Consider the following 17,234-nt stretch of genomic DNA (forward strand, 5'->3'; position numbering starts at 1 on the left):
ACGCCCAGGGCCACAGTCTGCCCCCAGCCCCTACCCAGAGATTAGTGGAAACAGGTAGGAACTGACTCCAGTGTTCAGGTCAGGTAAATTGTGAAGTGCTCAAATATGGAGTCTTTTATTTTGAAGTTCCCAGAATTTTTGCCAGGATCCTTGGCAACAATGCATGTTCTCTGATAATTCACTCCCAAAGACCGTTTCAATGTTGTTGCTGTTTTCTAAAGCTCAATTTTCTACAGCCATGTAACTTCACCCAGGTGCTTTGAAAATCACCTATGCACAGAATTGTAAGTGATCCTTAAAAGTTGAGACTCCTAATGGTACCACAAAGGGAACTGTTTAAATTACCCAACAACCGGTACAAGAGCCTCTCACAGAGGGATATAAACCTGGGGGCCTAGAATAATGATTTTCTGACAGCATTCTTCAGAAGACATTGCAGTCTACAAACATTTTATATGAATTTGGCTTATGTCTATTTTTAACTACTGGAATAAAACACCAACACGCACACACTCAGATTTGTTACACCAAATTTTACATATCAGAGAACAACTACGAGGTATACTGTGCTGCCAGGATAACCCACTTTTGTGCAGATCTCAGAATAAAGCTTCCCCTGCCATCTCTATTTACTTGGAAAGCATCCTGAGATTGCAAGACTAGCTATTTTAGAAACTGTGATATCTGTACTGCTTAACTGGTGAATCGGGAGTCTCTCTATTCCATTGCAACCACAGCAAAAACCAAATCTCCCCTTCTAATTTGTGTTCATTAAAACAGCCTCACTGAAATCTGTGATTAGGTTTACACCATTATAAGTTTAACTGTGAACTCACAAAATACAATCCCAAAACATTACTACATTATGGGTTCCATGAAAAAAAAAAAAATGTTTTAAACAGACACTAAGTCTGAAAAGCACTGGCCAAGGCTGATGTTGCCTTAAAGAAGCTGAACACAAATTTCAGCATGAATATTTGTCTGAAAAGTGACCAATGGCACAGGTCATGCTGCTGAATCAAGTTAGGTACTAGAAACTGGCGAACTAGAAAAGTATTAAACAGACTGGCCATGCAAAATGAGTATGGCCTACTGAAAAAGAACAATAGTTTCCATATTGCAGAATATCTGAGATTGAAGATGATTTGTGACTGATTAAGTAGGCCAAATACCCCCAAAACTTCTATATGAGAGGTACTTTTTTTCCATGTCCTCTTAAAAAATAAGCCGGTGGAACAGAGTTTATACTTTATGTTAATGAAAGACAGCACTGCTACCAAAACATTTTAGGGATACATGTTGCCCAAAATAATACCCCTACACCTTTCAACAATTTTTTAAGTTAACTTACAGTTATTCCAATCCAGCCTAATTAAGATGTTCAAAAGCCATAAATAAATAGCCAAGGGAAAAAAAAAAAAAAAAAATATATATATATTTATATATTTTTTTTTTTTTAAAGGGATTTCAGGCCTGGCGGGTTGGCTCATGCTTATAATCCCAGCACTTTGGGAGGCCAAGGTGGGAGAATAGCTTGAGCCCAGAAGTTCAAGACCAGCCTGGGCAAAACAGTGAGATTGTCTCTAAGTAAATAAATAAACGAATAATTTTAAAAAAATTTAATTAGGCAGGCATGGTGGCATGTGCCTGTAGTCCCAGCTACTCAAAAGGGTGAACTGGGCAAGGCTCAATCCAAGTGACTGCAAAAGGCAATCACTTCAGCAAGGCTTGTGACTGTGATTGTATCACCGCACTCCAGCTTAAGCAACACAGTGAGACCTTGTCTCAAAAAAAGGTAGGGGGATGGATTTCAGATTAACTTTTCAAAAGAAAACAAATGGACAACAGATGGGTAGTTTTAAAGAGAAGAGGTAAACAAAACAAAACAGTTCGATTGGTATGCCACTTCCCCTACCCATGACCCATTTTATGAAGGGGGTGGAAGAACAAGGGGTTGGCAAAGATGATGTAACCAAAATTCCAAATCAAACAGAAAAAACCGAGTGGAGACTAACAATGACTTTCCATACCCTTTAAGTCCACCATCCTGGAGACAGGAGTGCTACATTCCTCTCCCCCAAACAGGCAACAGCAGAACTGTGGGTAACAAGAGGTCATCAGGGTTCTTGCTCCCTCCGGACATTGTTTTTCCTTCAACTAGTAGTTCTCCAAAAAAAAAAAAGCAATCCCAGCACTTTGGGAGGCCAGGGCAGAAAGCTTGCTTGAACCCAGGAGTTCAAGAGCAGCCTGGGCAACATGGTGAAACCCATCTCTACAAAATATACAAAAATTAGCCAGGTGTGGTGGCACACGCCTGTAGTCCCAGCTACTTGGGAGGCTGAGGCAGGAGGATCACTGAAGCCTGGGATACTGAGGCTGCAGTGAGCTGTGTTCGTACTCCAGCTTAGGTGATAAAGTGAGACCCTATCTCAGAAAAAAAAGTCCAGACAATGCCAAATGCTGCTAAGGATTTGGAGAAACTAGATCACTCATACATTGCTGGTAGAACCATATAATGGTACAGCCGCTCTGTGAAACAGTTTGCCAGTTTCTTATAAAAGTAAACATGCAATTCCCATGCAAACCAGCAATTGCACTCCTTGGCATTTATCACAGAGCAAGGAAAGTATGTTCACTCAAAAATCTGTACACAAATGTTTACATCAGTTTTATTCCTAATAGCCAAAAACTGGACACAACTCTGATGTCCATCAACTAGACAATGGGTAAACCAAACGTGGTACATCCATACCATGAAGTACTCCTTAGCTAAACTGATACAACTTGGATGAAGGTACAGGGAATTATGCTGAGCAAGAACAACGAATCCCAAAAAGGTATATACTATATGAGTACATTTATATAACGTTCTTAAAATGACAAATTTATAGAAATGGAGAACAGAGTAGTGGCTACCAGGTATCAGAGAAGTGGGGAACGCTAGGTATGGCTATAAAAAGGCAATGTTAGGGGTCCTTGTGGTGGGGGAAATCTGCATTTTACAGTATCAATGTCAATATCCTGGTTATGACATTATACTATAATTTTGCAAAAAGGGAAAACTAAATAAAGGGCATAAGATAACCTCTCTGTATTATCTGATATAACTGCAGACAAATCTACAATTATTTAAAAATGAAAAAGTTTAATTTTAAAAAAATACATAAGTTAAAATGCATTTTTTTACACTCCAAGAACTATACAAAATTGGGTGCAGATTCATTTATCAAAATGGGAGAAGGGAATAAGAGTCAAAGAAACACGGAATCACTTTCTAATGACATCCCCTAAAGACAACAGAGAAAGGTATTTCAACAACATATGACATGTCAAGCCAATGTAGCCCAGAGTGGAACTACTCACAACATAGATTTTAAAAAACATGGGCTAAAGGACCATTCCTCAGGAGAACACTCCTAATGATTGCTAGCCTATTCGAGCCTGTTCCATCTTTTCTTAACTGTCCCAAGAGGCATCATCTCTGGCCTGTTCCTTCTTAGCCCATGGTCATTAGGGTCTCTGGCCAAACAAGTTTGGAAAAAACAGCATACTTTATCCAATTCTTAGAAATTTACAATGCACAGGGGTGTATTAATGGCTCTGAAAACTCATGCAGTAAAGAAACTGATTTATCTTTAACACTCTGATTGCCAAATTTATTTGAGTATAGAACACTCTTGCCCCAGAACATCTAGCATTTCTGATTTCATTTGAGGAGAGCATACCTTAGGAATTTTAGATCCAGCCTGTTGCCCTCTATCCTGCTAATAAGGTGCCACAAACTATGAATAAACCCTCTTGGCCTTATGGTGAACTGACCTCAACCTGTCAATGGAGGCAGCGGACACTTGGGCTTCAGAAGGATTGGCATTTTCTGCACCATGGAGAAAACAGAATGCAGCACCCCTTTGTTCCTCCTGCCTTATCATTTTTTGGGTGTTTGCTGCATGCAGCCACTGTGCTATGCAGTATTTAAATAAATTCCACTTAATATGCAAATCAACCACATACCAATAGATACTCTTATAACGTAGGCTTCATTAGAGAAAAAAAAAAAAAAACTGATTCTTAACATTGTCATAAAGTTGCTGAGCAACAGTGTGAACCCAGGGTTAACAGCCCTTAACCACTGAGCCTTAATATTTCATTACATACAGGTGGCAAGAAGAGACCTGTTTAACCAGTCACAACTTTCAGCTGATATCCCAACTGCAAAGACAGGACTCAGGCTTTACACCTACCCATTCTCTACCCTGCATATGCCTTACCCCAGCTGTACCTTAGTATGTTTCTCTAACATAAGCTCTCTCAGGCTTCCAGGCATATTCTGTTCCCTTTGTCCAGAACATGTCTCCACTCTCTTGCCTTGGCTAACTCCTGCTCACCCAGTGAATGCCAGCTTAAGCTTATCTTCCTTCTGAAGTCTTCCCTGATTCTCAGGCCTGAGTTGGGAGTTCCTCTCCATGCTCCTGAAGCCCCAATTCATCCACCCATAGCACATCTCAAACCACCGCCTGGCTACATGTTTATCTCCCCAACTAGATTGTAAGCTTGGAGTCCTACGAAGTCAAAGACTAGGACTATTTTGTATATACCATGTGCCTGGGACACAGAAGGTACTCACTAAATATAAAACTAGTATATAAAGCAATCAATCAAAGACAGAGAGACCCTAGAGTCCAAATCTCCCCTATCATCGTTTGAAGTCGGCAACCACGGAACAAAGGAACGGCTGCTTTCTTTTCGACCACAAAGGCAAAGCGGATAGGCTCTGAGTGAGGCAGAGCTGGGTTGGAATCCCAACTGTTATTAACTAGCCAAATGATGTGAAGCAATTTACTTTGGCCTCTCCAAATCTCAATTTCCTCATCTGTAAAATGCAGATATAAAAAGTGCCTACCTCATAGCGTTGTAGTGGGGATATAACGAGGCAATGCATCATTAAGTACTCAGCACAGTCTGTAGCACTTGGCCAGGGTTTAATAAATATTAGCTATTATGATCATGGCTGGTCTGAGTGTAGGGGTATTTATAACTAATTGATCACAACTCATTATAGATTTCTTTGCTCTTCCTCCACTCCCACTGCTTCACTTGACTAGCCTTCAAAAACAGATTTTTAGAAATCTTAGCTATTATGATTATAGGAAGATGAAGATAAGCCCTCTACAAAAGACAAGCTAGAAATAGTATAAAGTCTCATGTGTAAGAAGAACCACATAACATACAGCACACTCCTACTTTTATAAGAAGAAAAGGAATGAATAGTGGGCAATGGGGAAAGGTAACAAAAGCACAACTCAAAAAAGCGTATTGTAGATATTCAGCCAACTCATTTACGAACCATTTTAGTATGCTAACAATGGATTAAGCAATTAAATTTCTCTAAACTCAGAAACTCAGAAATCCACAACTTTGAGGTTACTTCATACATCTTCTTGTTCTAACTTGAAGCCTGTCAAAGAAAGCCAGACCTTGAGTATTTCTGTTAATAATTCCTGCCCATGCAAGTAAGTAACCGCCACAATGAGTTCCGGTCATGCTCCTAGAAACTGCTTATATTCCATATTTGAGGAGATAAATGCTTAAACTCAAATACATTTTTAATTTGGTTACAACTTCAATCAATTCCAGCTGTTAGATGAGGCCAAAAAACTTACAATTAAGTACTAATCATAACTATTTTTAAATAGTGATAATTTTACATTGGACATTTAAATTTGTCTTTTAAATTTTAACGTGGTAAATTGCACTCATGACGTGGGTTTGTTCTTAGCATAATAATAATTTCCATATCAAATAATACCAAGTCCCAATTTTTTAGACTGTCATAGCAACCACTACCTGATATTTAAGTTGTAGAGAAGTTGATTCATCTGATAAAATTACTACATTATTAGAAACTTACTTTAAATTTATAAAAAAGCAAATGACAGAAACAGTGTTTCTTCTCTACACTACCACTTCCAAAATAGTAACACAATCATTGTTGAACAACATCAAGTAAAACATAACTTAAGGAAATTTCATATTTACCGAAGCTAAATAAAACAGAACAATGGCACCACTCATTTCTTCTACTGATAACTTAATCACGCAGTTTACATAGGCACATTTTGTTGCTGGGCAAAAGCCACTCAAGTTTTCCCACTTCAATGCCTTTACCATCCCGACTTGTATATACAGACAACATAGAAATAGAAGTCATCCATCACGAGCATAATCCTTACTAATAAGAAAAGACAGTCACATATCCTGGGGTTAGATATTTTAGAAGATTCTCAAGACAGATGTGATCAGAAGGACACTTCGAATTCTTTGGCAACTTTGAAGAAATAGAATATTAAAAATATTCTTTTTCAGGCCAGGCACAGTGGCTCATGCCTGTAATCCCAGCACTTTGGGAGGCCGAGGCAGGCACATCGCTTGAGTCCAGGAATTTGAGACCAGCCTCAGGAATATAGGGAGACCCTGTCTCTACAAAAGATAAAATTAGCCAGGCATGGTAGCTCACACCTGTAGTCCCAGCTACTCAAGAGGCTGAGGTGGGAGGATCGCTTGAGCCCGGGAGGTAGAGGCTGCAATGAGCCGAGATCATGCCACTGGACTCCAGCCCGGGCAACAGAGTGAAATCCTGTCTCAAAAAACTTTAAAAAATTAAAAAATTATTCTCTTTCAATAACATATACCTGAGATTTGTTTTAAAATTCTCCAGAGGCAAAAAAAAAAAAAGGAACGAAAACACCACCACCATGGGGAAGATATTTTGTATTAGTAAAATGCTGAAAATGGTTGCAGCTAGGAAGGACAGGTACACAGGGTTCGATATATTATTCTGTTTTTTGCATATGTTTGAAAATATCCATGTTAAAAAGTTAAATAATATTCTCTCCATCAAAATATTCTTTCCACCTAAGCTTAAATTTAGATTTGCCACAATCTCAACCTAGAAACCATTAAAATACCACAAAATGTTTTCACCTCTCTAAAGGTACAACTCTGTCACTGACACCTCTCTAAGAAGTTTTCTGCAGCAGGGCCCAATCCCCCAGCCCCTCAGCATCTCCTCTCACAAACTGGAGGGAACCCCAAGTGTAACCGCAACACTAGCAGGTACTGCCTTCAGCAGGAGTTTCCCTCCAAAGCACCAACATCCTATGTAAAATGACAAAGCTTGGTTAGCTCATCACCCCTTAGATGGACTCATATATAACATCTGAGAAAATCTAATTAAGTAATTAAACTAACATGAGATGAACTTTTTAAACTCCTCCATAAGACTTTATGAATAAAGTCATAGGATCAGCCACCACACACAAAATAAAAAAGTTCCATTTAACATCAGACTCTGAATATTATGAAAACAGACTCTAAGATTATCTAAATATAAGGGGGAATTACAATTTTCAGAAATACAATCTAAAAGCCTTTGATCTTTAAAATTCAAATTACTCTATTTTTAACGTTTGACAAAGAAATATTCCAATTAACCTAAGACAAAATGGTCATCAGAACTTTTGAACAATATATAAAACACAGAAGTAATGCTGCATGAAAATTAAGTAATCTAAACAACGAAAAGACACTTTCATTTCCAGACATTTTAATAAAAATAAACAGTAATACTTACCAGCACTTTGTTTTCAACTTTGTCTCCCTTAACTTCCAACTTTACCTTCTTCTTCACTGAAATTTTTATCTTTCTGCCAATAACATCCTTTATGCTTTCTGAAAAAAAGGAACAGTTTCATTATGTTATTAGTAAGAAAAAAAAAAAGCATTGGGGAGGAGTAAGCATTTGGAGGAGTATATTTGGCTGTTTTTACTGTTGTTGTTTGCCTTTTTTTTTTTTTTTTTTTTTTTTTGAGACAGAGTGCAATGGTGAGATCTTGGCTCACTGCAACCTCCGCCTCCTGGGTTCAAGTGATTCTCCTGTCTCAGCTTCCCAAATAGCTGGAACTACAGGCGCGCACCACCATGTCCAGCTAATTTTTGTATTTAGTACAGACGGGGTTTCACCACGTTGGTCAGGCTGGTCTTGAACTCCTGATCTCAAGTGATCCGCCTGCCTTGGCCTCCCAAAGTGCTGTGATTACAGGCATGAGCTACCATGCCTGACTGTTTGTCTTTTTTTTTTTTTTTACCTGTTTTCACAAGTTGGATGGTTATCACCCATTAAGTATTTAATAAACACCTACTTTGTACCTCGTACTGTATATTGATATGCTGAAGCAAACATAAAAGCATGACATAATACCAGCCCATGCAAGGCATGACATAATCTTGTTTGGAAAATAAGATATAAGAAAAAACAAAAAACAGCAAACAGTGAAATCGGACAGTATGATGAAACACTACATTGCATGCAGAACACAACAGGAATTCATAAACTCCCTCTGCCTTGGCTGGTTACCTCCGGGGCCTAGCAGCCTCTGGGTTCACCATAGTGTCATACAAATATTAGCACTCTCTATGAGTAAGTCTTGACATGATGGTTGGGGAATACGGCAAAACAAAACAGAACTGGGCCGGGCACGTTGGCTCATGTTTGTAATCCCAGCACTTTGGAAGGCTGAGGAAGGTGGATGGCTTGAGGCCAGGAGTTCGAGACTAGCCTGGCCAACATGGAGAAATCGCACCTCTACTAAAAAACAAAAAAATAGTCAGGTGTGGTGGTGCGTGCCTGTAATCCCAGCTACTCCAGAGGCTGAAGCATGAGAACTGTTTGAACCCGGGAGGTGGAGGTTGCAGTGAGCTGAGATGATGCCACTGCATTACAGCCTGAGTGACAGGGTGAGACTCTGTCTCAAAAAAATAAAAATAAACCAGAACTATACCAAATGATTTAGCCAAAGAAAGGCATTCCCAGCCATCTGTCCTTCCAAATTCATCACAGCACAATACCCCCAAGAAGTGGTCAAAGGCAATAAAAGGAGAAATCTGGAGACTTGACATTTCAGATGGTGGTGGAAAAGTCTTCCTAGGGCTCCTATGAGCACCTCAAAATGAACATGTCTGAAATCAAACTCATTATCTCCTACTCTGGACACTAATGATGCTGGAAACTGCTTATCTCCAACTCCTTTCAGACAGCAAGTCAGTCTCCTAAAATCTACCTCCTCCACAGTTCCTGACCACCTAGGCATGACTGCAGTAAGGGTCTCAGAATCTCTCACCAAGACTAAGTCCATGACCTCTAACCCATCAGCCCACTGTCACCTCCATAACCACATTGACTCTTCCAAAACTGCGAGACTCATCATGTCTCTCCCAGTCTATGAGTTGCAGTCATTTTTGAATAAACCCAAAACTCATAGCATGCCATTCAAGGTCTTTCACTTTTTTTTTCAGTGTGATTTCTCAGCACATACCTAAAGATCCAATTATCCCTAATATCTTCATCTTTTACACCCCTAGGATTATGTATCTATTATTCTTTTTCCTGGAATGCCCTTTCCCTATAGTCCTCCTGGTTATATTCGACTTATCCTCCAAAATACAGTACCCTCTCGATACTCCCACACTTCTGTATTCTTTTTTTTTTTTTTTTTTTTTTTTTTTGAAAAAGTGTCCCCCTCTGTCCCCCCGGGTGGGGTGCAAGTGGCCGGATCTCAGCTCACCGCAAGCTCCGCCTCCCGGGTTCACGCCATTCTCCTGCCTCAGCCTCCTGAGTAGCTGGGACTACAGGCGCCCGCCACCGCGCCCGGCTAATTTTTTGTATTTTTAGTAGAGACAGGGTTTCACTGTGGTTTCGATCTCCTGACCTTGTGATCCGCCCGCCTCGGCCTCCCAAAGTGCTGGGATTACAGGCGTGAGCCACCGCGCCCGGCCTATATTCTGTATTATAATCATTTTGGTCTATTCACATATTCAACAAATAAATATACATAGGAGTACCTCTTGTGTGCTACTAGGTGCTAGACAGAGATGGTCCTTGCATTTCACAGGAGTTTGCAATCTAGCGGAGGTCACGGACAGATGTCATAAATCAAATTCACACACAATGCATAGGATCATGGATTCGGAAGCAGGCGAAGGTTTTAGGGAGGAGGGCATCCCTGAGTTGAACCTTGAAGGCACAGGAAATAAGACCCCTGGTTTCCAAAGTAGAATGTACAATACAATCCATTGAGATGAAAGAAAATAGAATTTTTACTTCTACTTACAATGTGTGTTTCAGTTTGTGTTTTAGATTATACACACTAAATGGAGTATGTAGTTTAACAAATATATGTTTATTAAAGGGTAATCAAAATTTTCTTCTTGGAAACACCACCATGAAAGTTTAGAGCTGCTAAGATAAAGAAGAGTGAAAACGGGGAGAAAAAGACAGTGTACGCATAAAGAACAGCATGGAAACCTGAGAAAACACAGCCTGTTCAAGGAACAGCAAGGAGGTGGAATGTTTGGGACAAGGGAACATGTGTAAGAGCTCACTGCGCTTTGAGTTCTTCACACAGCTCCTATCTTATCAGAACTCGAAACAAGTACAGGCCACTCCTCCCTCCCCTGGAAGAATTGTGGGAAATGGGCATCTGAAATTGACTTAAGAACATATACACCTGGAAAGAGACTGGAAAATCATATACCCAAAGATTTAAAATAACTACCTCTACGTGGTAATAGGAGTGATATATATTCTTCTTATTCTTCTCTGCATTTAAATTTTTTCTACAAAAAGTCTGTAACACTTTTTTTTTTTTTTTTTTTGAGACGGAGTTTCGCTCTTACTGCCCAGCCTGGAGTGCAATGGCGCGATCTCGGCTCACCGCAACCTCCGCCTCCCGGGTTCAAGAGATTCTCCTGCCTCAGCCTCCCGAGTAGCTGGGATTACAGGCATACGCCACCATGCCCAGCTAATTTTTGTATTTTTAGGAGATACGAGGTTTCTTCATGTTGGTCAGGCTGGTCTCGAACTCCGGACCTCAGGTGATCCACCCGCCTCGGACTCCCAAAGTGCTGGGATTACAGGTGCGAGCCACTGCGCCCAGCCAAGTCTGTAACACCTTTTAAATATCTTGAGGGACTCTTAAGGGAAAACACAGAGGTTTTCACGTGGACGGTCGCCATTTTGAATTAATCAGAGCAGAACTCTTGTGAGCGCTTGAATTTAGAGGAAAGCAGGTGCAGGAATTTATTCTATTCCAGCCTAACTTGACCACTGAAAGGTCCAGAAAAATCGTATCAGGCATAATATGTCACTCTGTTGAAAGATATATGATAGGCAATACTTAATAAAAACAAAAATTCCATTTCAAGATAAAGGTCAAATTCAACTTTTAAAATATACAAACTATTCCTTTTGAGAACCATGAATAGAAACCCAGACACCTTATTTCCACTCTATCCTTCACTCTTTCTCTTGGGTCTAAGTAATTACCTATACTTTCCATTTCCAGACTCAAGGACAATTCCTTATATAAATTAAAAATCTGCCGCCCACTTTAGCCATCCTTATCCCCTGACCAGCCAGGCAAGTCCTCCCCTAAACTCATTCTCAGGACCTCTGGAGGCATTTTCAGAGCTTCTGGCGTTTGCTTGGGGTGTTGGAAAGGTCGCAGCCTCCCAGAACCGGATGGGTCACTCACTCCAGCAAAAGATGCAGACCCCACAGGGTTGGGGAGAAGAGGGCCTGCTGGAATCATGTAAGAGGTGTGTGCGTTGTGTGTGTGTGTGCGCGCGCGCGTCTGTGAATAACTTCATACTGTAAATTCTGGTAAAAGTTCAGGTTTGTCTGTAATCCAGCAGAAGTAGAGGCTTCCATACAAACCTAGCAACAGCCTCTCTACATCAAGTTTTACGTGCTGAGTTAACAGTCACCAATGGAAGGGCATACACAAATTTCTCCAAAGTATTATTAGCTAAAAGGAACAACAGAGGGGCAAATTCCACACATGGAGATGAATGGGTGCTCAGAACTTCCGCTTGTTGACAGCACCGATTAAACATCATCTTTGTGAGCTGTAGGCTGTGTAGTGTGCCAAGAATGGTACAGTAGGGAATATAGGTCACTAGGGCTCAAAACACATCTGCACACAGACGCACATACCTTGTTACAATACAACCTGCACCCACATATACATGCTTAAACGCTAGGTTTTCAGAATACTCTCCCATCCTATTTCAGCTCTGCCATTTTAACCCTCCAGATAATTAAATTAAACCCCAAGACTTAACCAGCCCCGCCCCCACCACCACCAAAAAAAAAAAAAAAACCTCAAGGTACTCAAACAATGGGTCACCTTGCACAGGGTAACACACACAGCTTCCCTAAGAGATCCCCGGTAGGGAGAATCGGTAGGTTAATCATTATTAAAATAAGGCTTTTATCATTAACCCTCTATTTCCTGTCCCGAGTCTGCGTCAGCCCTGTAACCCTTTCGCTCCCAGCTGACTACACTAAGCCACGCCTTGCCAGGCCCAGTCATTTTACCAGACTAGCGCCCACTCCCCGAAGTCTGCGTGTCAGAAGATCACCTCCCGTGGGGCATTTTCAGGAAGGCGCCTGACACGTGCCGGAGACGACCTACTGTGCGCTCGCCACCTGTCCTTCCGATAGGCTTTCCCGGACTTTTCCGAGTTTGGGGCAGTGGGCTGGGCACCGTAAAGGGCTCCCCTCGCTTGCAGAACTCCCAAGTCTAAGATGGCCCGCCCCCTTCTTCCACCAACCTGGAACCCCGCGTCTGGGCAGGAGGAGGTTCCCAGGGCTCACAGTCGAGACCCCCCCTCCCACCAACCTCCCGAGGACTCCCAATTCCTTCCCGATGCCTTCCCTCTCTGCACTTGGCTCTAGAGGCGGTCGAATGGGAACAAACTTCCCAGCGCCCCCAGTGACCCTGCCCAACACCACTCTGCCCTAAGGGGCGCCGAGACTTCTCGGGACCTACGGCAAGGCAGAGGTGGAAGGGAGGTGGAGGTGAGGAGTACGCAGAGGAAGATGGAAAACCAACAACCGCGCGAATCTTACCTATTAACTCCCTGGGAACATCAGAGCTCTCCTCGGTCATGGTTGCCCTGTAGGTGCGGGGGTTATTGCAGGTCCAACTCTGATTTATGGCCCCCTGCCCTTCCCCGAACACCTTTAATTTTTTTAGAGAGGCAGATGCAGCTTGCAAATAGGAGTGGGCAAGAAAAGGGGGGCGAAGATACAATTTTGCCGCGCGCCCCCCGCCCCACCAAAAAAAAAAAAAAAAAGAGTTGCAATGCGAGGCGGATTTGCTGCTGCTGCTACATGACGCCTCCTCGCAGTTCCCGGCGGCGGAATAAGGAGCGGACAGGATTACAAGCCGGCGCGGGTCGCCGGGCGGCTGTGGCGCCTGCTCCTCCTCCCGGCTCGCTGGTCCCCGGCGGTGCTCGGGCCGGCGTAGATCCCGCCCAGTCTCCGCGCCGCACCTACAGCCCTAGGTGAAAGCGGAAGGCGTGGGAGAGGGCGGGGAGAGCGGCGCGGGGCGGGGGGAGTAGGTTTTCCTAGCGCTCCTGCCGGGCTCCGGCTGGGCGGGGGCAGCTCCGGCCCTCCTCCTTCTCCTTCTTCTCTTCCTCGTGCTTTTCCTCCTCACCTCGCGAGAGCCAGCCTCCGCACCGGTGCCAGGCCGGCCTCCGGTGCCCGGGCGCTGGGTCCCCAGCGTGGGGCTCACCCCCAGGAGAGACGCTGCGCGGTGCTGCGGTGGCTGCGGCGGGCACCGCGCCCCTCCTCGCAGCCTCCCTCCCAAACCGCAAAAGCCCTGCGTCTGGAGAGGGGGCGAGTGAACGCGCAAGAGAGCCCGGGAGCCATCTGCTGGCTGCGAGGGAGGAGAGCCTGCTGAGCCAGGCTTTCCGACTCCTTGTCCCCACCTCCGGGCGGGCCAAGGGACCCGGAGGACAGGAGACTGCAGATTTTGCAGACCCGTCTATACGGAAGCTGGTTCTTTTAGGGACCCTCTTACGCACTTTTTGTTTTTCAGCCCTCCCGGTGACATGTCATTTCATCAGCGCTATTCTTCATTTCTGGTGAGCTAGACGAAACCTGTGAATACTAAGCATGCGGTGAGAAGACACTTTTTTGTGTGCGTTCAGCGGGTGCTCTCCGTTGAGAGCGCCTTGGAAAATGCCTTTCACTCAAAAAAGTCTCTTTTATCCTAGGGGCACATTCGGGAAGCTGAGCTTTAATCACTGGAGCCTATATAAGCCTGCGGATAGGTCTGATCCTACCTGGGCCCAGACTCCCTATGACTTCCCTGAGCTCCATCCCCAGAGGTTCAACTTCAGGGCCAAGAATACTTTGCCTCAATCGCTACTTTTTAGCCTAGGGCTAGGAATGTCCCAGACTGTCTAATCAGGTTCTGCTTTTAAAGGACAGAAAAGAAGGAAAGGAAAGGGAATCCATACACTTGGCAATCTAATTTTAAACACTGCTGTTGACCTTGGATCCCTTAGAATAATCTTCAGCCCCACAGCCAGGCCTTACCACTAAGGATTTGCCAATCTGGCCCGTTCCCACCCTCCTTAACCTCTCCCACTCTCCACTCTATTACAGCCAGACTCACTGCTTCCTCCTTCCTCGTAAGGTTATCTGATTCTTATCTATGTTTTCAAGCCCATCCCAACGGTCTACCTTCTTTGTGAACATTTTCCAGGGATTGTCAGATTACTGTGCCTCTAGAATATGCCTAGAATATCCCTATGCCTCTAAAATATATATTGCCTGAAACACACTTTTCTAAGCCCAACCATACAGTGTCTTGTTTCATTGCTTGTTTATTTGTCTGGTTTTACTATCTAACTCTTGCATTGTCCCCTGAGTTTGGATTTTTTCTGCCCACCTAGACTGTAGGTGAGTTGAAAGTGGGAATTTATCTTAGACTTTTGAACTTCTTCAACAGCCTACTTCAAAGCAGGTGTTCAATAAACATTTGTTAACTGATTTTAGAGCTTTGGACCTCAGGCCTCCAACCATTCATTTCAAAAGTGAGCAATTTCTTTAAGCTAGACACTTCCTTAATGCATTAAATATATTTTTTCTGCAATAAATGGAAATTAACATCTCAAACTGTCTTTCATTCAACCGGGTGTGTTAAAGAGGACTTTTCTGGCACATACCAATGAAGTTTCAGAAATGCCCTGAAGTTTCCAAACCATGTGATAACTTGTGAAAATAAGAACAAAAGTTTGTCTTTTTTTTTTTTTCCTGTGGCCTGGGTGATGGAAAGAATAAAGGGAAGACTGTATGGCAGTTCTGTAATTCAGTACTCTTTGGCTTCTTTTAAAGGAAGCTGGGGTTTCAATAAAAGAATCATTTTCACTGCAACAGGATCCTGATTGGCTCCTGCATCTCTGAAGAAGTGAATTCAAATGAATCTCCTATCACAACACTGAAAAATGACTGATTTTGGAAATCAAAGTCATTTACTTCTCGGTTGCAAAACTCAAATATATTTCAGAATAATAAGCAGAGAACTCCAAGGAGCACTGTTTGTAAAGCTGTAAGCCCAACAAGCAGTAAACATCCCCAGCACCGTAAAACCATGGTGCCAGCTTAGACAATACAGCTTGCATTTTGATATGTGTGCTTGTTTACTGAATCTACCTACCCCTCCTACTGCTACTGCTGCAAAAACAAACTTTCCTCACTCTTATCCCTCCAACTTCCTCATATTCATCCCTGTTTATATAGTCTTGAAGAAAAGAGTGATCAAACCGCTACATGAAACTGATTGCATTACATTATGTGATTAGCCATAGCTTCATCTAAGTAAGTATTTACATGTGGCTGTATTTAAGGCATAAAACTAGTACTGATAATCTGAAAGCTGTTAGTAGGATAAAACTTTTTCAGAGAATCCCTACTGCATTTGAATCTGTAAAATGTTAAACATTTAACATATAGTGAGTGGCAACATTATTTTGAAAAGTTATCCCTGGATTTTTATTTTTAATTCTGAGCATATATTCACATCTATATAGTACATTTTGTAACGCATTATGGTCAGAAAACACTCTGAATAAAAAAGTTTGCAGAAAATAGTGTCTCTAAAATGACCCAACATACTATCGTTAGACCCATATCATGTAATGATAAACACATGGAGACAAAGCAAACAAAAAAGATAAGAAGAAATCAGCATTCTAACAAAGAAAAAATCACAAACTTACGTAGGTCAGTTTCTGATCTTCTCTACTGCATTCAGAACTGGTTTTAAAATGGAAAGATATTCAGAAATGTGGGACCCACCGGCATTTTACTCCCCAAGTAATGATTTTAAGGTTACCTCCCACCCCCAGTAACCACTGAGGAAGAGGCCTTCTTAAGAAAGTGTGTTTTTCAACTTGGTTAATAAAAATCTTTCAGGAGAGTATGCAATGTGAACTAAGTTTGCAGACACCTCTAAGAAAACTTAGTTTATCTCTGACTAGAAGAGAGTGGAAGGTAAATGGCTATTAAACAGTACTCCTTTAAAGTATTGACAAATGAAATTATATGAGACCTGAGATTTGCTTGAAAATAGCCCATGGGGATGTTGGGGGGTGGAGAGGATTGAGTAGTGATATAGACGAAATCAGAGTGACCCTCTGTTGATTTTTGTTGCAGCTGGGTATGAGATCCATAGGAATTCATTGCTTTCACTTTTGTATGTGTTTGCAATGTTTCATAACAATAATAAAACAACACATCCTTAACACATATGACTGAACAAAAAGGAGGAAAACCAACTCAGTCATTAATTCAGAACACATCTGTTTGAGTGTACCATAATTAGAGCTCCCAGTTTTACAATGGTTTTCCAACTTCAGAACACTTGAACACTTCAATAGATAACATGTTGTCTTGATTCAAAGAAACATTTTCTCATGTTAAAGTTAATGAAATCTGAAGGCATTTTATAATTGGTATACACAGTTAAATCATGCTTCTCACACCCCATCCCCAACACAAATGCAAAATACATTATGAAATCCGTGATTCATCTGACAATAAGTGACCTGTGACAAGTGAGGAAATAAGGGTTTGACATATCGGAGCTACCCAGTGACTCCTTGGATAAAAAGTATAATTACTGTATCTTTATCACAATGAGGAAATAAGTTCATATTTGTGGAGTGACTTGCCCAAAGTCACAGCCTTAAGAGTCAAAGATTGAACTCAGAATTTGAGATTTCCAGGTAAATGTTCATTTTACTGTAGTTGTTGTTGTTTTGAGACAGGGTCTTGCTCGGTTGCCCAGGCTGGAGTGCAGTGGCATACGATCTTGGCTCACTCC

General features: G+C 42.1%; 1 protein-coding gene across 1 annotated transcript in view; it reads right to left on the bottom strand.

Moving 5' to 3' along the window:
* CARMIL1 (capping protein regulator and myosin 1 linker 1) overlaps positions 1-13,712 on the bottom strand; it is a 341,373-nt gene extending 327,661 nt beyond the window's left edge. Inside the window, exons 1-2 of the mRNA XM_023209724.3 lie at positions 12,968-13,712; positions 7,631-7,728 (exon numbers count right to left, since the gene is read on the bottom strand). Of these exons, the coding sequence (XP_023065492.1) occupies positions 7,631-7,728; positions 12,968-13,007 (138 nt within the window). The 5' untranslated portion in view covers positions 13,008-13,712. The remainder of the gene's footprint in view (positions 1-7,630; positions 7,729-12,967) is intronic.
* Positions 13,713-17,234: the final 3,522 nt, after the last annotated feature.

This window comes from Piliocolobus tephrosceles, chromosome 5 (assembly GCF_002776525.5).
Source record: "Piliocolobus tephrosceles isolate RC106 chromosome 5, ASM277652v3, whole genome shotgun sequence".
In the NCBI taxonomy this organism is placed as follows: Eukaryota; Metazoa; Chordata; class Mammalia; order Primates; family Cercopithecidae; genus Piliocolobus; species Piliocolobus tephrosceles.